The following is a 22,869-nucleotide window of genomic DNA, read 5'->3' as shown; positions in this document are numbered from 1 at the left end:
TGAGATTGTGGAGGAGTGTTATGATCACGGTTTTAGCTACAGTGTGTGGTGCCGGGCAGTACCCACCCAGTACTGCAATTTTCCTCCCGGCTCTCAGGTTCAAATTTTCTGTCCTGCTGGACATGGATTTTCCAAAAATTGAACTGAAATGTTGCTGAAGAATGTCCCAATTCAGTCATATTTCAATCTTATAGTATTGTAATTTTGTTTTATTTTGCAATTTCAACCAAATAATTGAAGAAATAAGAAATATATGTCTTATCTTCTTCATATCTCAGCCGCAAACAGCAGAGAGATCAGCAGTGAGCTGCTTTCAGCATTCGCTGAAGACAGATCAGAGTGGAAACGCTGTGCCTCTCTCTCCTCTCTGACTTAAAGGAAAAAAAAAAACTCCATTAAAATGTTCCATTAAAATAATCTAGAGTGTCAGTGTCTGTAGATGCTGATACAGTCAGAAGTTTATGGTTTGTTTTACAGTTTAAAGGCTCCAGATAAAGCAGCTTCCAAAAGACTTGGACGAAAACCGCATTAACAGGGTATAACTCATTTGCGTATGTCACAAACAGCAGACGTCACAACGCAAAGCATTATGGGATTGCTCTACTGACTGAATCAGATCGTAACCACGGTGCATGTAAACACGCACAGCAAGCGGATCGCTTTAGGGCATGTTCATGTAAACAGGACAATCTGATCCACCAATCGGATAGAATTCAATCAGATCAGAAATAAAGTGTCCATGTAAACGTAGCTAGTGAGAGTGATGAGGAGGAGATGAGGAGTAGGAGGGGGGGCAGGGGCAAGAGAAAGCATGGTGAGAGAGAGAGAGAGAGAGAGAGGGGGGAGCCTCAGTGAAAAACTGACAATCAAATCAGTCCAGGTTCAACTCTTGTTCAAACAAGACAATGGTTATATTGGGGTTTTTTTTTGTTTGTTTGTTTTTTTTAAGTGAAGCTATCCTACTCAAACATGTTGGAAAAAACTGTCATAAAAGAGAAGAAGGAGAGCGCAAATGATATATGCCTATCAAATATTCATGTGTTTTTAACCTTTTCAATGTTATTTATTTTAGTAACTTAGACTTTGACAGAAACATTTTAACAAGAACTTTGGTTTTACAAATATTACTACATAAATGCCACACAAAATTGGTTAAAATAGGGCTTGCCAATAACATTTTAGAGGTATAAAACCCAATAGCTTCAGGGGGCTCTGCTCCCTTGTCCCCCACCGGGGGCCCTTGTACCCTTGGCTGTGAGCCGTAATCACATAATTTACCTGGCACTAAAATGGTTCTAGCTAGATACTGCTGCGCTGTCATAACGATGTAGCGTCAGTGTCTTAGCAGTATTGACTGCTAGTGACTACTAGTGTGACTGCTTGGTGGCGTCAAGCTTAAACCGGATGGCCCAGGATTGTCAAGAATTACACTTCGTGGTGACTTAGCTTATAGTGTTTTACAGTGTGTGAAAGTGAAAACCCCATTTTCTGCATAATAATTTTGGCATAATTTAAAATAAAGTTTTAGATTATTAACAGCTATTTCATTTGCTGTTTTATTTTTCAGCTTGGCCATTTATTATTTGCAGTCCACATCCAAAAGTTCTAAAGAAGCCAACATGGAACTGAAGAAAAAACTACAAATGGTAATTGTAATGTTTAGTGGTGTCAGGATGGGTCACAAACCAGGTGGACACAAATGCAAACTCACAGCAGGTGCAGTTAGAATTAGGTTTAATCGTTGAAGAAGGCAGGGATTCAGTTCACAGGTGGTCCAGCAATGAGGCAAAGGTACCGACAGACGTGAGGCTGAGGCTTTGTCGAAAAAACAGGCTGAGGTCAAAATACAAAGCGTGGTGGCAATCAAAGGCAAAGACAAAAACGTGGTCAAGGACAAAACAAGGTCTAATACCAGCAGGCTGAATACAAGACAAAAGGAGGCAGGAAACAACAGCTGGAAAGTGAAAGACATTCAACAATCAAGCAAGGGACTGTGAGACTGTGAGTACTTAAATAACTGGTGGTGTGATTAGTGAAATAAGATTCAGGTGTCGGTGAAGGTTCTGGAAGGGGGTGTGACCAGTGAACAGAGATAGGCATGAGACAAGATAGTGAAGGCAGGAAGACAGAGTGGGGTGATGAAACAGACAAAGATGTGTGAGCAGGTGCAAGAGCGGGAGTGAGTGAAAATGCAAAGCAGACTGAATCAAAGTGTGGGAGACAAAGACACAAGAGCTGGAGTAGTCAAAGAACAAGAGGCAATAACAGAAACCATGGACAGAACACAGAACAACTATGACCGGTAACAAACTAAGCCTGAACATAAGAACTGAATACACAAATGAGAAGAGCAAAATAAACAACTGAAAAACAGAGAATAAACAAACACAGTGACTAGAGAATAATGCAATTAATAAAACAAGATAACAGATAAACAGAAAATGCAATAAATAACAAATGGAACATAATCAAATAAGAAGCACTGCAGATAAATAACAAAACCCTGTGACTAAAGTATAATAAAGCAACACAAAATAAATGATAGAGTGCAATAAATAACTAAAGGAACATAACCAGACAGGAAACACTTGCAGGTAAATAACCACCAAAAACTGTGACCAAAGCATAATACACACAATGTGATGAACAGAACTAAACTACAGCTACATAAGGAACCAAGAGTGAACAAATGCAAGGATGACTGACAAACAAAACCAATGATAACATGAACATGAAAACCTGACAACAAGAAACAAGACCAGCTTAAGCATGACTATGATACATGGCCTGAAAGCTCAGAGCACAAAAGTGGAAAAAAGACTTCAAAATAATAACAGTCGGGCCCAACAGGGCTGGATCATGACAGTAACTCCCCCCCAACGGACCGACACCGGCGGCCCCCAGAGAACCACAGACCCAAGCCGACAGCGGGTGGGAGGACGGGGGAATGGCTGGAGGGCACTACCAAAAGGGAACACGGGCCAGCATCCAGGAGAACTGTATAGAGGAGGGCGACCATGAGGCAGACCGAAATGATTAGGTCAGGCCAGAGGCCGGCTATGGACCCCAGCAGAACCAAAGGAAGAATGGGAAGGCCCCCTGACCACCACTGGCGAGTTGGGGGGCCAGACCTGTCGACTATACAGAACTAAGGAAGGTTCAGGAGGGCAGCCAGGAGACTGGCTGGGACAGATGGCAGAAACCTTGGGTGAACCGGGGTCCGAAAAGGTACATAAAATGTTACAGTGGTCCACACCCCCTAGGGCCATGGACCTACGGAACAGCAACGGCCACCTTAAAAAAAATAACTTGACAGTATTGCTGATGGAGAGAATAACCTTCTCATAAATGGAACGTCTGTATGGAACAACCAGAATTGACAAAATATTAACTAAAGTAAAACAATTAAACCACAAAAGTAGCTCGGAGAAAATGGATGTGACCAAAGATACTGTGAACACAGCCCACGTACAAACAATGTCTGAAAACCAAGAAAAGGGCCGCTTCTGCTGACAACAAAAAGTAAAACAATAAACCAATGAACAAAAAGACAAGCAAGTGGCAAAATGAGCTGAGAAATAAATGGACGTTACTAAGAAAAAAGGAAAAACCCAACTAAATGAAAGGCTAAGGGGGTCAAAGGAAAGCAATAATTTAACAAAGGCACCACTAGGGGAGTGGAAGTGTGGGGCAAAGGACCGGGAAAACCAAGAAACAGGACTGAGGGAGCTGCCAATATGGAACCAACCAACAAAAGAACAAAAAAGGAGAAAAAATTGATCAGCCAAACCTTGCATACAGAGAAAAATCCAGTGAACCATATTTAGGGAGAAACCAAAAACTGAGGATGTAAAAAAGGACCCGAGTGAGAACTTAGCTAAACTACAAAGTGAGAGGCGGATTGGTTTCAAACAAAAATGTGAACGGTGCCTGGTCCATAAACATATAGGTACACAGAAAAACAAAATTAAAGGAAACGTCATCAGTCCCCTAGAGGCCATATCCAGAGACAATCTGAAAAGGTACTGACTGGAGAGGAAAGACTGCTTTTCCAGCGGACACAATACATGGAAAAGTATTTCGAGAACTATAACTAAGCAAAGGGGAAAATTAACAGTCCTACCAGTAGGGTCGTCTTTGTTCTTTTTCTGGAGCGGTACTGTCACTTTGGTGGAGGGTAGAAGTGCTGGTGATGCAGACTTGACCGGAGTTCCCGGAGATGGGTGTGGCGTGGGTGCTCCCAAAGATGCCAATGACTTCAGAGAAAGGCGCATTGCGGAAGATTCCACACGTGAAGCTATGATGTTTTCCAGTAGACCTGGCACTTCAGACGGCGTGAGCAGTGTTGGCGGCTCTGGAAGTGAGTGCGTGCTGGAGGTACTGAGCGGAGTGGGTTCCTCTGAAGAGCAGATGGTTAACGCTGGTGAGATCAGCTGCTCCGCACCTTGTGGCGGGCATGCAGCATGTTTCCTGGCAGAAGATTCAAATGGTGAGCGCTCCACTTCTGAATACTCAGGTGGCGTGTCATTTTTATCAGATGCTTCAGAATGTGTGGACGGCTCAGCTCTGCAAGGAGGCAGGAATGCTGGGGAAGCCCAGGCAGGTGCCGATGTGCGCGAAGGTGATGTTGATTTTCCCAATGGCTCTGGGGGTGAATCCACTGATGTCATCCCTCCAGAGGGGTCGGGCAAAGATTGCGCTTTGGCGTCTGTGGCAGAGGAGCATGCAAGAGCTGAGGCCAGGAGCTGAGGCGAGTGCTTCTTCCTTAGTGCAGGCTGTGGGGCCAGACGAGGAGTGGGCGGTGATGGTATTGCTACCGGCCGGTGCGTCTGACTTTCTGGCTGGTGCGGCATGACTGCCGTTCGCGTTAATGTGCTCCATGGAGCCGGCGTTGGCAGCGGGCTGGGCGTGGTCAGTTTTGCTGCAGGTGACAGCCGAGGTTCTGAAGTTGCTGAAGGAGGAAGTGAGACAGCAGTGTCAGAGAGGGTGATGAAACGAAGCGTGTTCAATACTGAATCGTGGATTGTCGATTCAAACAAAAAATCCATGTGGTCCTCTATATAAGGAGGGATCTTTCCTTGCCTGAACAGCGTTTTAATGTTTGCCAAGTCCGGATATGCAACAACGATGTCAGGCTCGGCCTGCAATATTTCATCGACTGCCTTAAAAATCTTCTGACTGTGCCACCGATCAGAACAGCCCAAAAACTCAAAAAACAAGTCCTGTATTTTAAAAAACACTGTGGCAATGTCTTGAAGTGCCTGACCTTCAGCCTCAGATGACATTTCATCCTCAATGTCCTCCCACTCGGAGTCACTGTCTGTGAGTGACAGGCTGGATGACAGGTGGAGCTCAGGCTGTGCAATCCAGGCTGGGAGTTTCTCTGCAGCAAAAAACTCATCCAGCCTTTCCAGGTCTGGGAAATAGTCGTACAGCCAAGTGTTGGCCTCTACAAGGTCCAGGGCTTGCTTGAGATAATCGAACCTCTTCTTGGGACATGCCAGAACATGTCCTGTGAGGCTTCATCACGGCGTTGCTGTGCGCCATGCGGCACCGCCGCGACGTGAGAAGCCTCCGCTCCTCTTTCCATGACAAAAACTCCTGTAACAGTGGAATGTGCCATTCATTTCCAAACTGGACGCTGTGTTTTATCCGGGACGTTGTCTGACTAGCACAGGATTTGTGAAAAGACGTGGACATCATTGGCACATTGAGACAGACGTGCGGAGGAATTCCACGCGTCGCGGTGGTGCCGCATGGCGCACAGCAACGCCGTGATGAAGCCTCACGGGACATGTTCTGGCATGTCCAGGCACATCCACAATTTCTCGGATAATCACTCGATGGAAAAACCACCGACAACTGTCTGAACGCCATCTCAAAGCCGTCCTGTAAGACCAAAACGGAGATGGTTTTGTCTCGCTCCAGTAGCGAATCCATCGTGACGCGCGAAGCCTCCGCTCGGCTTTCCATGACAAAATCTCTTGTTAAAAGTGAAATCTGCTGGAAAATGGTTGATGTCCAGCTCTTGTGATAACCAGAGAAATGGCAAACGATGGTCACGGATCCAGACAGCCATCCGTTTAGAAATGAAATGGTCGTTCAGCCTGTCGATGGCAGCTTTGGAGCGCGGCGCGCCCCACAGCCGCTGGGGGCCGTCCTTAAAGCGACAGTAACACTCCTTATTCTCTGTGAAGCCCGTAACATTTTCACCGAAAGCCAGATAAATGTTGTGTGGGCCGCCAGAAGAGGAGGTACTGCTGGCCCACCACCAGAGGGCGCCCTGCCTGAAGTGCAGGCTTCAGGCACGAGAGGGCACTGCCGCTACGGACACAGCCGGGGGTGACAGCTGTCACTCATTATCTCTTGACAGCTGTCACCCATCTACACTACATCATCTCACTCCATAAAGACCGGACGTCATCTCCACCTCATCTCCACTCTTCTTTGCAGCTGTTTTCCTGTTGGTGTGTCCTTATCTGTGAGATTGGTGTAAAGTGTGATCCGCGACGGCTTCGCTTCACACTCCAACCAGATAAGTGGTTAGAACAGGAGCTGCACGAGTGTGTGATTAGAGGTGGAGGTGACTTTCCACCTTTTGACTGTTTTTGTTACTGGGTGTGCACACACCCACATCTCACTGTTTGTGCTCCTCGCCAGCAGTACCAGATCCAACATTCGGGGACGGTGATCACCTGGGAATTCGGGACTTGGCGGCTCCAGTATTCACCAGGTTCGGTGGCAGCGGATATCGTGTGGTTCCGGCTCTTCTCAGGACAGACGTCTTCTATCCTCGAGCCTGCCCACACGTCACCTTTGTGTATTGACTGCTATCAGATTCTGAGATTGTCTGTATATTTGTTGTGCACATTCACAACATTAAATTGTTACCTTTTGGCTCATCTATTGACTGTTCATTTGCGCCCCCTGTTGTGGGTCCGTGTCACTAGAGCAGGGTGCGCAGGCGTCGGCTGGAGGCGTGATTGGTGAGTTGCAGCACATCCTCACCGCCTTTACTGCTCGGATGGACCTGATAACCAAGCAAAACTTCATCCTTAATCGCAGGATGGAGGCTCTCACCGCGCAGGTGGAAGCGCGCGTTCAGGGCGCTGCTGCAGCTCCTCCTCCTGCCGACCCGGTGCCGAATACAGACATTCCACTGGTCGTTCAATGACCCCCCCCCCCCACCATCCCCTGAAGCATACATAAGCCCCCCAGACCCGTACGGGGGTTTTGTGGAGACGTGCGCAGACTTTCTTATGCAGTGTTCGCTCGTCTTTGCACAACGTCCCGTGATGTATGCGTCTGACGCCAGCAAGGTGGCTTACGTGATTAATTTGCTTCGAGGTGAGGCACGCGCTTGGGCTACAGCGCTTTGAGAACAGAGTTCACGGCTCCTCGCCTCTTATACTGGGTTTGTGAGGGAGCTCAGAACTGTTTTTGATCACCCTAACAGAGGCGAAACCGCGTCTACCGTGCTGCTGTCAATGAGACAGGGGCGCTGCAGCGCAGCTGAATATGCAGTCGACTTCCGCATCACGGCTGCGAGATCCGGCTGGAATATGACTGCGCTCCGTGCCGCCTTCATAAACGGATTGTCGTTGGTCCTGAAGGAGCACCTGGTGGCTAAGGAGGAACCGCGGGATTTGGCTGAGCTTATCGATTTGGTTATACGATTGGACAATTGGTTAGAAGAACGCCGACGGGAGCGAGGCGAAGGGCGTGGTCAGGCACAAGCCGTCCCTCTTCCTCCCGGGTCCGAAAGAGAGCCGTCTTCCCCACGCTCCACAGCCACAGCGCTCCGTGTGGCTACAGCTCCCCCTGCTGACGGTGCTAGGGACACGAGCAGGGCCACATTCAGACAGAGGAGGCTGGTCCGCGGGGAGTGTTTTGTCTGCGGCTCGAGTGAGCATCAGCAGAGAGACTGCCTCAAACGGTCAAAACACAAACGCCTGCCCTTAGTGACTGGGCTGAGGGGGGGTCAAAACATTCACGTGGGTCATACACATCTGTCAACACGACTCCCAGTTAAAATCCTGAGTGGGGATTTAACCCTTCAAGCCCCAGCACTGGTGGACATGGGGTCAGAAGGGAATCTGCTGGATAGCAGATGGGCAAGGGAGGTAGGGCTCCCTCCGGTGGTGCTTTCTTCGCCAGTGAAGGTGCGAGCACTAGATGGCACTCTTCTCCCTTTTATCACACACAAGACACTACCTGTAACCGGGAATCTGGGAATCACCGGGAGGAGATTGAGTTTTTTGTAACTCCTTCTACCTCCCGCGTGATTTTGGGCTTCCCATGGATGATTAAACACAATCCCCGGATTGATTGGCCGTCTGGGGTTGTGACTCAGTGGAGCGAAACCTGCCACCGGAAGTGTTTAGGATCCTCGGTTCCTCCCGGTGTAAATGCTAATGAGGAGGATAAAGTCCCTCCCAATCTGACGGCGGTGCTGGTTGAGTACCACGACCTTGCTGACGTCTTCAGCAAGGATCTGGCGCTCACCCTTCCCCCGCACCATCCGTATGATTGTGCCATTGATTTGATCCCAGGCGCTGAGTACCCGTCCAGCAGGCTGTACAACCTCTCACGTCCTGAGCGCGAATCAGTGGAGACCTACATCCGGGACTCATTAGCTGCCGGGCTGATCCGGAATTCCACCTCCCCGATGGGTGCAGGTTTCTTTTTTGTGGGCAAGAAAGATGGCGGACTCCGTCCATGCATTGATTACAGGGGGCTGAACGACATAATGGTTCGTAATCGATACCCTCTACCCCTGTTGGATTCAGTGTTCACGCCCCTGCATGGAGCCCAAATTTTCACCAAACTGGATGTTAGGAATGCGTATCACCTGGTTCGGATCCGGAAGGGAGACGAATGGAAGACGGCATTTAACACCCCATTAGGTCATTTTGAGTACCTGGTCATGCTGTTCGGCCTCACTAACGCCCCCGCGACGTTCCAAGCTTTGGTTAATGACGTCTTGCGGGACTTCCTGCACCGATTCGTCTTCGTATATCTGGACGACATACTCATGTCCAGCATGTACGTCAGGTCCTGCAGCGGTTGTTGGAGAACCGGCTGTTTGTGAAGGGCGAGAAGTGTGAGTTTCACCGCACCTCTTTGTCCTTCCTGGGGTTCATCATCTCCTCCAACTCCGTCGCCCCTGATCCGGCCAAGGTTGCGGCGGTGAGAGATTGGCCCCAACCAACAAGCCGTAGGAAGCTGCAACAGTTCCTCGGCTTCGCAAATTTCTACAGGAGGTTCATTAAGGGCTACAGTCAGGTAGTTAGCCCCCTGACAGCCCTGACCTCTCCAAACGTCCCCTTCACTTGGTCGGATCGGTGCGAAGCCGTGTTCAAGGAGTTGAAACGCCGGTTCTCGTCTGCACCAGTTCTGGTGCAGTTTGTGGTTGAAGTGGACGCCTCTGACTCAGGGATATGAGCCGTGCTATCCCAGAGCGGAGAGACCGATAAGGTTCTTCACCCGTGTGCCTACTTTTCTCGCAGGTTGACCCCAGCTGAACGGAACTATGACATCGGCAATCGAGAACTCCTTGCGGTGAAAGAGGCTGTTGAAGAGTGGAGACACCTGTTGGAGGGAGCGTCTGTGCCTTTCACGGTTTTCACTGACCATCGGAACCTGGAGTATATCAGGACCGCCAAGCGGCTGAACCCCAGGCAAGCCCGCTGGTCACTGTTCTTCGGGCATTTTGACTTCCGAATCACCTACCGCCCCGGGACCAAGAACCAGAGATCGGATGCCTTGTCCCGGGTGCATGAAGATGAGGTCAAGACTGAGCTGTCGGATCCACCGGAGCCCATCATTCCGGAGTCCACTATAGTGGCCACCCTCACCTGGGATGTGGAGAAGACCATCCAGGAGGCCCTGGCACGGAGCCTGGACCCCGGAACAGGGCCGAAGAACAGATTCTACGTCCCACCAGAGGCAAGAGCTGCTGTCTTGGATTTCTGTCACGGTTCTAAGCTCTCCTGTCATCCGGGGGTGCGAAGGACCGTGGCAGTGGTCCGGCAGCGCTTCTGGTGGGCGTCCCTGGAGGCCGACATCCGGGAATATATCCAGGCCTGCACCACCTGTGCCAGGGGCAAGGCAGACCATCAGAAGGCACAGGGACTTCTTCAGCCACTTCCTGTGCCTCATCGCCCCTGGTCCCACATCGGTCTGGATTTTGTCATGGGCCTCCCTCCGTCCCAGGGCATGAAGACCATCTTCACGATAGTGGACCGGTTCTCTAAGGCGGCCCACTTCGTGGCCCTCCCGAAGCTCCCCACGGCCCAGGAGACTGCAGACTTCCTGGTCCACCACGTCGTCCGTCTGCATGGGATACCTACCGACATCGTCTCTGATCGTGGTCCCCAGTTCTCCTCACACGTCTGGAGGAGCTTCTGCCGGGAACTGGGGCCACTGTGAGCCTCTTGTCTGGGTATCACCCGCAGACCAATGGACAGGCAGAACAGGCCAATCAGGAATTGGAGCAAGCCCTGCGCTGTGTGACGTCCGCACACCCAACGGCCTGGAGTGAACATCTGGCCTGGATCGAGTATGCGCATAACAGCCAGGTGTCCTCTTCCACCGGCCTCTCCCCATTTGAGGTGTGTTTGGGGTATCAGCCCCCATTGTTTCCCGTGGTGGAGGGAGAGGTCGGTGTGCCCTCGGTCCAGGTCCACCTGCGGAAGTGCCGTCGGGTGTGGTGCTCCGCCCGTTCTGCCTTGTTGAAGGCCCGGACGAGGGCGAAGACCCATGCAGACCGCCGGCGATCCCCGGCCCCTGCTTACCAGCCCGGGCAGGAGGTGTGGCTATCCACGAAGGACATCCCCCTCCAGGTGGACTCCCCGAAACTCAAGGACAGATATATCGGACCATACAAAATCCTCAAAGTCCTCAGTCCTGCCGCAGTGAAGCTCCAACTCCCGGCTTCACTGCGGATCCACCCGGTCTTTCATGTGTCAAGGCTCAAACCTCACCACACCTCACCCCTCTGTGCTCCAGGAGCCGGCGCACCGTCCAAGCCGGCTCCTGGACGTCCGTCGGATGGGCCGGGGGTTCCAGTATTTGGTGGACTGGGAGGGGTATGGACCCGAGGAACGCTCCTGGGTGAAGAGGAGCTTCATCCTGGATCCGGCCCTCCTGGCCGATTTCTTCCGCCGTCACCCGGACAAGCCTGGTCGGGCGCCAGGAGGCGCCCGTTGAGGGGGGGATCCTGTTGTGTGGGCCGCCAGAAGAGGAGGTACTGCTGGCCCACCACCAGAAGGCACCCTGCCTGAAGTGCGGGCTTCAGGCACGAGAGGGCGCTGCTGCCACGGACACAGCCGGGGGTGACAGCTGTCACTCATTATCTCTTGACAGCTGTCACCCATCTACACTACATCATCTCACTCCATAAAGACCGGACGTCATCTCCACCTCGTTGCCGAGATATCATCTACCTGTGAAGGTAATATTCTCTGCTATTCTGAGACTGTATTGTTAGTCTAAACTCTTCTTTGCAGCCGTTTTCCTGTTGGTGTGTCCTTATCTGTGAGATTGGCATAAAGTGTGATCCGCGACGGCTTCGCTTCACACTCCAACCAGATAAGTGGTTAGAACAGGAGCTGCACGAGTGTGTGATTAGAGGTGGAGGTGACTTTCCACCTTCTGTTTTTGTTACTGGGTGTGCACACACCCACATCTCACTGTGCTCCTCGCCAGCAGTACCAGATCCGACAGTCGGGGACGGTGATCACCTGGGAATTCGGGACTTGGCGGCTCCAGTATTCACCAGGTTTGGTGGCGGCGGAAATCGTGTGGTTCCGGCTCTTCTCAGGACAGACGTCTTCTATCCTCGAGCCTGCCCACACGTCACCTTTGTGTATTGACTGCTATCAGATTCTGAGATTGTCTGTATATTTGTTGTGCACATTCACAACATTAAATTGTTACCTTTTGGCTCATCTATTGACCGTTCATTTGCGCCCCCTGTTGTGGGTCCGTGTCACTACACTTTCTCCAACAATAAATTTTTCTAATGGTTTCCAGCTGCCAGTCTCTAACAGTTTCTGAAAAAATTCTGATGGAAAAAAAGCCCAAATCATTACGCCATTTCCTGACGATGAAAATCCGCCGAGGGGGCTGGACCACTCCTCACTCAAAGCCTGCTCACAGGTGAATGACGCAACCGACAGGCGTGGAAAAAACTCACGCATGCGCACGAGGGTTCAAGCTTGTCTGACGCAATCACACGTGATTCAAATCCATATGGTTTTTGAAAAAAATAATGTTGGATACTTTTCTAATAGACCTCGTACACTGGCATGGATGTTAACCAAAACATCCACTAGAGGGCATTGCAGATCATCTTGGAATGTCAACCAGATCTGTTGCTCGTGTATTGAATGTTCATTTCTCTACCATAAGCCGTCTCCAAAGGCATTTCAGAGAATTTGGCAGTACATCCAACCAGCTTCACAACCGCAGACCACGTGTAACCACACCAGCCCAGGACCTCTACATCCAGCATGTTCACCTCCAAGATCGTCTGAGACCAGCCACTCAGACAGCTGCTGAAACAGTCGGTTTGCATAACCAAAGAATTTCTGCACAAACTGTCAGAAACCGTCTCAGGGAAGCTCATCTGCATGCTTGTCATCCTCATCGGGGTCTCGACCTGACTCCAGTTCGTCGTCGTAACCGACTTGAGTGGGCAAATGCTCACATTCGCTGGCGTTTGGCACGTTGGAGAGGTGTTTTCTTCACGGATGAATCCTGGTTCACACTGTCCAGGGCAGATGGCAGACAGCGTGTGTGGCATAGTGTGGGTGAGCGGTTTTCTGATGTCAATGTTGTGGATCGAGTGGCCCATGGTGGCGATGGGGTTATGGTATGGGCAGGCGTCTGTTATGGACGAAGAACACAGGTGCATTTTATTGATGGCATATTGAATGCACAGCAGAGATACCGTGACGAGATCCTGAGGCCCATTGTTGTGCCATACATCCAAGAACATCACCTCATGTTGCAGCAGGATAAGGATGCAAGGATCTGTACACAATTCTTGAAAGCTGAAAATGTCCCAGTTCTTGCATGGCCGGCATACTCACCGGACATGTCACCCATTGAGCATGTTTGGGATGCTCTGGACCGGCGTATACGACAGCATGTACCACTTCCTGCCAATATCCAGCAACTTCGCACAGCCATTGAAGATGAGTGGACCAACATTCCACAGGCCACAATTGACAACCTGATCAATTCTATGCGAAGGAGATGTGTTGCACTGCATGAGGCAAATGGTGGTCACACCAGATACTGACTGGTATCCCCCCCCCCCCCCCCCCCAAATAAAACAAAACTGCACCTTTCAGAGTGGCCTTTTATTGTGGACAGTCTAAGGCACACCTGTGCACTAATCATGGTGTCTAATCAGCATCTTGGTATGGCACACCTGTGAGGTGGGATGGATTATCTCAGCAAAGGAGAAGTGCTCACTATCACAGATTTAGACTGGTTTGTGAACAATATTTGAAGGAAATGGTGATATTGTGTATGTGGAAAAAGTTTTAGATCTTTTGAGTTCATCTCATACAAAATGGGAGCAAAACCAAAAGTGTTGCGTTTATATTTTTGTTGAGTGTAGTTATCTTTACAATGAAAGTGTGTTAAGAACTTTGTTCTAGTAGTGTATGATGACTTTTTCACCTTTTTCAGCATCATTATATGCAAATATTGCCATTTTGTGCTTGTCCCACACCCACACTTTTGATCTTCAATGATAAAAATGAATGGTAAAGAAACGTTTTTTCTAATGTTTTAAAATATCTCTGAATAAAATATCAGTAAAATAATCAAAACATAATTGGGGTATTCAATGTCATACAACTGTTGTGATTTTTTTAAACAAAATGTAGTTGTCCCACACTATTGCCGTAATTTCCACCACAACACTGTAATGTCCCTTTAAACAGTTTGTATGAAAGATTGTTTGGGTAGTTTCTATGGAGATAAACAGTGACATCAGAGCACATGTATATAGCGCCAAATCACAACAAACAGTTGCCCCAAGGCGCTTTTTATTGTAAGGCAATGGTGTGGTGGAAATTACATTTACAAGGCCAATAGTGCCCGTAGTTAAAGAATCACCCATATATAGGAGGCTCATCGGTCCTCACCTGTTTCTATCAGAACCAATTAGTGTCAGAGTTGAGCAGTAGTTTTTAAAGAAATACTTATGGAAAATTTACAAGTCCATTCATTCACTCACTAACTGAGTGACTCCATTAATCGAATACTTTCCTTATTAATCACAGAGAATAAAACCATAGAACATAGTCTACCTGCTTTTCCCACTGTGACACTTTAGCTTAATTAATTCAGTCATTTTCTGCCACTTATTGGGTAGGGGTCACAGTGGCAGTACAGGAAACAGCTCATCCCACACTTCCCCATTTACTGCTAAATCCTCTAACTCTTCCTGGGAGAACCTGAAGCATTCCCAAGCCAAGTGGGAAATATAATCCTCCCAACATGTCCAGGGTCTTCCATGGGGCCTCCTCCTAGTTGGACATACCTGGAAGGCCTTGGTAGGGAGACGACCCGGAGACATCCTCACCAGATGCCTGAACCTCCCCAGCTGTGTGCTTTGGATGCAAAGAAGCAGCAGCTCTACTCAGAGTCCCACTGACTGTGCCTGTGATCTTGTTGTTTTGGTCACTACTCAAGGTTCATGATCATAGGTGAGCGTAGGAGCACAAGTTGACTGGTAAATCGAGAGCCTCGCCATCTGGCTCCTCACTTTTCTCACCACGACAGTCTAGTACAGTATCTGTAGGTGTGTAGGCCAGCCAGCCAGCCAGCAGAGGGCAGCACAGTGACAGAATCTGTGCGCTTCAACCTCACATCAGCTGTTCATATCACCGATTAAGTTGGACATTAAAAAGTTGTTACCAAAGTAATTTAAAAAGAGAGAGAAAAAACATTATTTCAACTATTGCTTCATTTGAAAAAATAAATAAATAAAATTGTCATAAAACACAAAACTCCATATTTTGAAAATGAACAAAGCTTTTTCATTTTTTTTTACCCCTTTTTGAGCAAAATGAAGAGAACAAGAAGAAGAATAAACGAGCAGCAATGAAGGCTGCCATGGATCTGGAAGAGGCCAGAAAAGCTGCAGACTGCCAGAGGAACAACAGTGCTTCACTGCAAGTACACAAAGGTGAGATGGGATTAAAAAGAGAACTCGCCACACCTAGGAAAACAAAACTGAATAAAATACAATTCATATTAGTCATTAAAGAATGTATCTGTTTTTTAAGCATGTTATTACACAGCAGATAACAAAGTAAAGACCAGAATACAATCTTATCTGTATGAACTGTTGAAACTGTAGAATTGTGAGATTTTGTTGAATTAGAATCAGAAGTAATTTTATTAGCCAAGTGTCATTCATATAAGGATTTTTTTTTACTGTGCTTCCTCTGATTCTGAACAGCAAAACAGACTAAAATCCATAATGTTATAATAATAATAATAATAATGATAATAATACGAGCGAAGCTCCGTGCAATGGCGCAAAGCTCACTCTATGGTAGACGAAGGCACAAATGGGAAATGGCACAAAACAATCCAAAAATGGCACAAAAAATCTTCCCAGTGGCGAAAAAGCCACAAACCGGACCACATTGTCATAAAAAGCCACAAACCGATGCTGAAGGGCTTCGCTCATTCATGCCCGTGACATATACATATTAATAATAATAATAATATAACAAGCAGCATATTAAGTCATACTAATGTTGCCATTCATCCTCTAATAGCAGATAACCATGGCAACACTCAGAGGCTGCACCATGGTAAAAATGGTGGCAACTCACCTCGAGACCAAGAAAGACTACTTCCTCCCTCCAGAGCCACTGCCGCTAGAACCTATCACCATGGGAACCATGGGCCGCCCGGACACCTGCCTGGATTCTCTCTGCAGAGTGAACCCAGGATGTACAGGGTGCCAAGCCTGCAGAGACACTGATGGACAGGGAGGAATCAAAATCAAGCACATTATGTGGAGTCATATTTGAACAAATGCACTCCCAGAACTGAGGCTAATGAACAGAATACTTCTCATGGCAGTGTGTGTGTAATGTGTTTCTTCCTGCACATTAAAAGCACTGAGTCATTTTGCTCTGTCACGTCAAAAATAATGCCAGATCTAAAAAAAAAAAAAAAGTCACTTGCCTTCATTTATAATCTAGCATCTTTAAAACGTGACTTTTAAAAAAATGCAAGTTGCAGAAATTTGGTTGATCAACTGACTTGCTGCATTTTAAATGGTAAATGTTACATTACTACTCTCCAGTTCTGTGTGTCAAAGTCTTTATTTCGAAACACTCTAATCAATAAATCAACCAATAGATTCAGTGATCTTGCGGACAAATACGGAGCCCTGGAAGTCTCATCGCAAAATGTTTTGCATGTGGAGAGAATGTGCGCACATTTTGTTATATTGTGTGCATGTTTTGTTATATTGTGTGCACGTTTTGTTATATTGTACGCATGTTTTATTATATTGTTGGCACTTTTTATTATATTGTGCGCACATTTTAAGCATCATTTGAATAAAACAAAGGCACTATCTACTTAAACGTGGCCACAATTTGTAAAACGTGCATTCAATATTGTCGTGACACATAAATGTTGGCTATTAGTCAACAAACCAGCAGTGTAATACATTTCCCCATTAGAAATGGATGTGGTCAGAGTGTATCATCATGTTTTGGGTGCACAAAGACATACAGAGAACTCCAGCTGCCCAGCATGACACCATCTGGAGTTTAAGCACATTAAAAAGGACACTGAGTGCGAAGCTTCTTCCCGTCATAAGGATGACAATTTAGGTCATATTATGGAGTTCATTTTGAATGAAAGGAAAACGCTCGCTCCTTGTTATGTGTCGGACGCAGGACGGAGAACCGACCAGCGTTTGAAGGACCCAGTATGAAATAAGCAGAGCACGGTACAAAGGATAACAAAATTTAATGACATAACAGTGATGTGAAAAAGTACAAACAAATAAGTGCGCGGTCTGGCGTGGTGGATTTGCGGTGCGCTCCTAGCAGCACAAACGGTCCGGAGCCAGAACCAGTTCGGACCCAAGGACCCCGCCGACACCCCCCAGGTGGCCGCGACAAACCGAGTCTGTGAAAGGAGAAACCATCATGTGAGTCCACACTCCACACACAGAGAGACCACTCAAAGGTGTACATACACAGCAAACACTTCCTGGCTTAATTACTAATCAGCTTCCCACCATGCAGACATGGAACACCTTGTTCACATACTCAAACTGCATTGGAAGATGATTAAACGACTAACATAACAGCTCAATATAATAAGGTGTGAGGGACACCACATTTACTGACTGTACTAATGTTAGTCACAAAACCTAACGTACCTCAGGAAGTGTGCTGACGAGCGTGAGACCTCACCCCCTCCTCTTTCACAGACCATGGTGTCAAACCTGGTACAGTCTCTGCATCCACTGATGATGAGATGGCTCTCGAGACGATGATCTCACCCGTCTGGTCACAAGGTCGAGTCTCTGGCAAATACACACTGTGTACTCCAGACTTAAATGCCACCATGCTCCAATCCATGTAGATGCACCACAGCTGTGAGTCCTGACGAGCTGCACTTGATCAGCCTCAGGTGATCAGGGTGAGGTCCTGGTAACTCAGCCACACAGCCACTCAGTCCTAAACGCAAGCCACCTGGAAGGAAAAACAAAAGACAGGACAGAAGACAGAAACAAAAGGCAGCCAGGCCCCCCCAGCCATACAACACTCCTTTTATTAATTTGAGGGTCAATTAAACGAAAACGTGCACTCGTTTTATTAATTTGAGGGCTCAATTAAAAGAAAATGTGTGCACATTTTATTAATTTGAGGTCTCAATTAAAGGAACACGTGCACACGTTTTATTAATTCGATTGCTCGATTAAAGGAAAACGTGCGCGCGAATTATCACGGCCATTAAAACGTGAGCACAAATTATCACGGCCAGGAAAACTTGCGCACGTTTTATTAATTTGAGAGCACATTTTGTTAATTTGTGGGCTCAATTAAAGGAAAACGTGCGCACAAATTATCATGGCCAGAAAAAAATATCACTTTAAGTGACCTCTCCCAGGTTCCGTAGACAAATATGTGCAGAGTGTGAATTATTCAATGACCATCAGGGATAGGGAGAGTTTAAGTAATGTTAGGTACGGCCAACATCAAATTTAGCCGGCTAAACTGCAACTCACGGCAAAGGTTCATAACCACATAACATGAGCGTTCATGTGTAGACACTTGACAATCTAATTCAGAAAGGTAACAAGTGTGTTAAACAACCCAAACCACTAAACCTACATGACAATACTACAGCACCCATTCTCAAATTTAAAAAAGCTAACTGAAATGTTAACTTTTATAACACTAAACCAATAAACTGCTAAAGAATTTAGCAGAAGTTACCGCTGTCAACTTTTAGTATGGACTATATGCATGGAGTGATGTGACATATTAAATCTCTGATTGCTGTGTTATTTCTGGTTATGGCGGATACCAGTGTTTGATTCTGTTTAAGATCCAAAAACTTGAATAAATTTACAACATTTCTAGTATATATATATTTTTTGTCATTGTTTATATTTTTGTGGTTGTATGGATCTGTCATGACATTGAAGAAGGCCAAGTTTTCTTTCCAGAGGAGAGAGGATAACACATCGAGCTATCACATCATAGAGCTTTGTGGCTCCATTCATTGGTTTGAGGGAGTGCCAAGATGGCGCCGTTGTGTCTGGCTGCTCGTCTGCTGCTCTCCAGTCTGTTTGTTATTTTATTGTTTTTAATTTATGCTGTTTTTGAATCAGAGGCACTGCGGGTGTATGATCGCCAAACTCTGCTGGATCTCCAGCCCCCGGTTCGTGGTGCGGTGTGGTTATCGGCGGGTGGACAGAACTTTCCGCCTCCATTTTTATCGGAGATGCAGGCTTTTCTGTGCCGTGCTCCTGCACTGCCTTTCGGCCGAAAGCACAGTCGTTGCCGCGCGAGACAAAGTGGATGTCTGGTGAAGCTGAAGCTCTGTTTGGCCTGCTGTTTGGCTTCCGGACGAGGTGTGCACAGAATTCTGGCAGGATCTGTGCTGCCCTGGCACCTTGTGGATCCGGTTAGAGCCTGTGTGGTGCCGCTGGTCAGCTCTGAGGACTGTCGGGCCGGATGTCCATGTCTTCGCCGGATTGATGTGCGCCAGTGGCGCTCTCGGAACCTGGGCTTGCTTCGCCGGGTTCCGAACAGTGAGACTGTCATCCCCACTGAGGTCCTTACCCTGGGTCTCCTGAACATCAGATCACTGTCCTCAAAATCATTGTTGATTAATGATTTAATCATGGATCATCATTAAGATATGATTGGTTTTTGTGCTTCCCTTAGGCAGTATTATTAGATGGCATTGCTTAAATTTTCATTGTTACGCAGATGATACCCAGCTTTATTTGTCCATAAAGCCAGAGGACACACACCAATTAGCTAAACTGCAGGATTGTCTTACAGACATAAGGACATGAATGACCTCTAATTTCCTGCTTTTAAACTCAGATAAAACTGAAGTTATTGTACTTGGCCCCACAAATCTTAGAAACATGGTGTCTAACCAGATCCTTACTCTGGATGGCATTACCCTGACCTCTAGTAATACTGTGAGAAATCTTGGAGTCATTTTTGATCAGGATATGTCATTCAAAGCACATATTAAACAAATATGTAAGACTGCTTTTTTGCATTTACGCAATATCTCTAAAATTAGAAAGGTATTGTCTCAGAGTGATGCTGAAAACTAATTCATGCATTTATTTCCTCTAGGCTGGACTATTGTAATTCATTATTATCAAGTTGTCCTAAAAGTTCCCTGAAAAGCCTTCAGTTAATTCAAAATGCTGCAGCTAGAGTACTGACAGGGACTAGAAGGAGAGAGCATATCTCACCCATATTGGCCTCTCTTCATTGGCTTCCTGTTAATTTTAGAATAGAATTTAAAATTCTTCTTCTTACTTATAAGGTTTTGAATAATCAGGTCCCTTCTTATCGTAGGGACCTCATAGTACCATATCACCCCAATAGAGCGCTTCGCTCTCAGACTGCAGGCTTACTTGTAGTTCCTAGGGTTTGTAAGAGTAGAATGGGAGGCAGAGCCTTCAGCTTTCAGGCTCCTCTCCTGTGGAACCAGCTCCCAATTCGGATCAGGGAGACACCCTCTCTACTTTTAAGATTAGGCTTAAAACTTTCCTTTTTGCTAAAGCTTATAGTTAGGGCTGGATCACGTGACCCTGAACCATCCCTTAGTTATGCTGCTATAGACATAGACTGTGGGGGGGTTCCCATGATGCACTGTTTCTTTCTCTTTTTGCTCTGTATGCATCACTCCGCATTTAATCATTAGTGATCGATCTCTGCTCCCCTCCACAGCATGTCTTTTTCCTGGTTCTCTCCCTCAGCCCCCAGAAGACTTCCCCTCCCTGAGCCTGGTTCTGCTGGAGGTTTCTTCCTGTTAAAAGGGAGTTTTTCCTTCCCACTGTCGCCAAGTGCTTGCTCACAGGGGGTCGTTTGACCTTTGGGGTTTTTACGTAATTATTGTATGGCCTTGCCTTACAATATAAAGCGCCTTGGGGCAACTGTTTGTTGTGATTTGGCGCTATATAAATAAAATTGAATTGAATTGAATTGAATTGAATGAGGCCTGTCCACCAGCGTACACATTTAGTCACGTGTCTCGTGGTGTGAAGCAAGGCGGGGGTGTGGCTTTTATTTACAAATCTAGGTTTTCTTTATTAGCTGTTGGGGGTCACAAATATAATTCCTTTGAGCATTTGACTCTCTGTTATGCCCATGATGCTAAATACTGTCAGGGTCATAAAACTGGAAATCAGCTATGTTATATTGTCACTGTTTATAGGCCCCCTGGCCCATATTCTGACTTCTTAGATGAATTTGGTGCATTCATCTCTAGTTTGTCAACTAGTGCAGATATCATTTTGATTATTGGTGACTTTAACATTCATATAAATAAGCCCTCTGATCCCCTTAGCAAATCATTTATGCAAATTGTGGATGCTTTAGGATTCCAGCAGTGCATTCAGGACCCAACACACATTAGTGGAAATACCCTGGATCTGGTTCTTGCACGTGGGTTTGCTGTCACAAATATTGAGCCTGGGTTCCTGTGTCATACATCATACGGACAAAATGAGGAACCTTGGGGTAATTTTTGATCCCATGTTGTCTTTTGACCTCCACATCAGGGATGTTACTAGGACTGCTTTTTTCCATCTGAGAAATATAGCGAGGATCCGCCCATCCTGTCCATGGCTGATGCTGAGACCCTGATTCATGCTTTTGTTCCTTCTAGACTAGATTATTGTAATGTTCTATTTTCAGGGTTACCACAGTCCAGCATTAGGGGTCTTCAGCTGGTTCAGAACGCTGCCGCCAGACTTCTGACACGTAGCAGAAGGTCTGAACATGTCACACCGATTTTGGCATCTTTGCACTGGCTCCCTGTCTCTGTGAGAGCAGATTTTAAGGTTTTGTTATTGACTTATAAGGTTGTTCATGGACTAGCACCATCTTATCTGGCTGATCTAGTGGAACTCTACGTGCCGGCCCGGGCTTTGCGGTCACAGGATGCGGGACTTCTCTGTGTTCCCAGGGTGAAGAAGAAGTCAGCAGGTCAAAGAGCCTTTTCATATTGTGCACCCACCCTGTGGAACAGTCTTCCTGCGACCGTGAGGCAGTCAGAGTCTGTGGACATTTTTATGTCAAGACTCAAAACCTATTTTTATTCTCTTTCTTATGGATAGTTTTTATTTGTATTTTTTTTTATTCTTTTACTTCTGTTTTTATTTATGTATTTGAATTTTTATTCATTTTTAATTATTTATTCAATTTTATGTTGACTTGTTTTATGTAAGGCGCCTTGAGACAGCTTTTGCTGTGATTTGGCGCATTATAAGGTAATTAAATTAAATTAAATCACTGCTGTGTACCCAAACGTACAGCTTCTGCATGGTGTTTTGAGTTTTTTCTTTCCCAAAAGATGCTGAGCAGCAAAGGAAATGGGTCCTAAATATTCAGAGGGATCATTTTGTAGTAACGAGTAACACCAGAGTCTGTTCTTGGCATTAGGAGCAAACATAAAATTTAAATCCTTTCTCCATCAGGCTCTGTGGAGTTGAGGTTGCTAAACGAACAATCTGCCTCACATCATTTACTGAGAAGTTGGGAAGCTCCAGGAAACAGCGACTAAACGTGGAGGACTACAGTGTGCTCTGCCCGCAACGGAAGTCCCAGTGCCATCAGGTGTAGAATGCGGAACTAATGCGTGCACATAGTCCACTGACCTGGCGGCCACATTTGTCGGCTACTGATAAGCAGCGGTGGGTACAGTTCAGCTAATCCAATATCAGATAATTATCGAAGCTAATATTTTGCTATAGGATTAGCTTTCCAGATAAGTTTTAAAACCATCATCGGACCAATTATCTTCTGATAAATTTAGTTCCGATAACTTTCAGTCTGATAACATTTTCTTTGCTGGTAATGTTTAACAGTCAAAAACATTTGTAAACCCTAAAATCAAACATTTTAGTCCGTTTGTTGTGTGTTTCTAGTTACGGAGCAGACTGTCTGTCTGTCGCTTTCTGATGACGTCATCATTAATCGCAAAACGTGATTGGCCAGTCGACGCAGGGAGCATTGTGGGTAGTACCGTTCAGGTTCACTTTGCACGTTACAGTGGCTTGTCCACTTGAAACAAAAACAAAACAGACTAATTTTAACATTA

The 22,869-nt window shown here is 46.6% G+C and overlaps 1 protein-coding gene across 1 annotated transcript in view; it reads left to right on the top strand.

The window, feature by feature from the left end:
* tmc1 (transmembrane channel-like 1) overlaps nucleotides 1–16,082 on the top strand; it is a 43,762-nt gene extending 27,680 nt beyond the window's left edge. The window contains exons 16-18 of the mRNA XM_034169820.1: nucleotides 1,568–1,646; nucleotides 15,088–15,211; nucleotides 15,813–16,082. Coding sequence (XP_034025711.1) covers nucleotides 1,568–1,646; nucleotides 15,088–15,211; nucleotides 15,813–16,021 — 412 coding nt within the window. The 3' untranslated portion in view covers nucleotides 16,022–16,082. The remainder of the gene's footprint in view (nucleotides 1–1,567; nucleotides 1,647–15,087; nucleotides 15,212–15,812) is intronic.
* The last annotated feature ends 6,787 nt before the right edge of the window (nucleotides 16,083–22,869 follow it).

This window comes from Thalassophryne amazonica, chromosome 5, assembly GCF_902500255.1.
Source record: "Thalassophryne amazonica chromosome 5, fThaAma1.1, whole genome shotgun sequence".
In the NCBI taxonomy this organism is placed as follows: Eukaryota; Metazoa; Chordata; class Actinopteri; order Batrachoidiformes; family Batrachoididae; genus Thalassophryne; species Thalassophryne amazonica.
The sequence above is the reverse complement of the archived record's forward strand: the minus strand, read 5'-3'. Positions and strand labels throughout refer to the sequence as shown.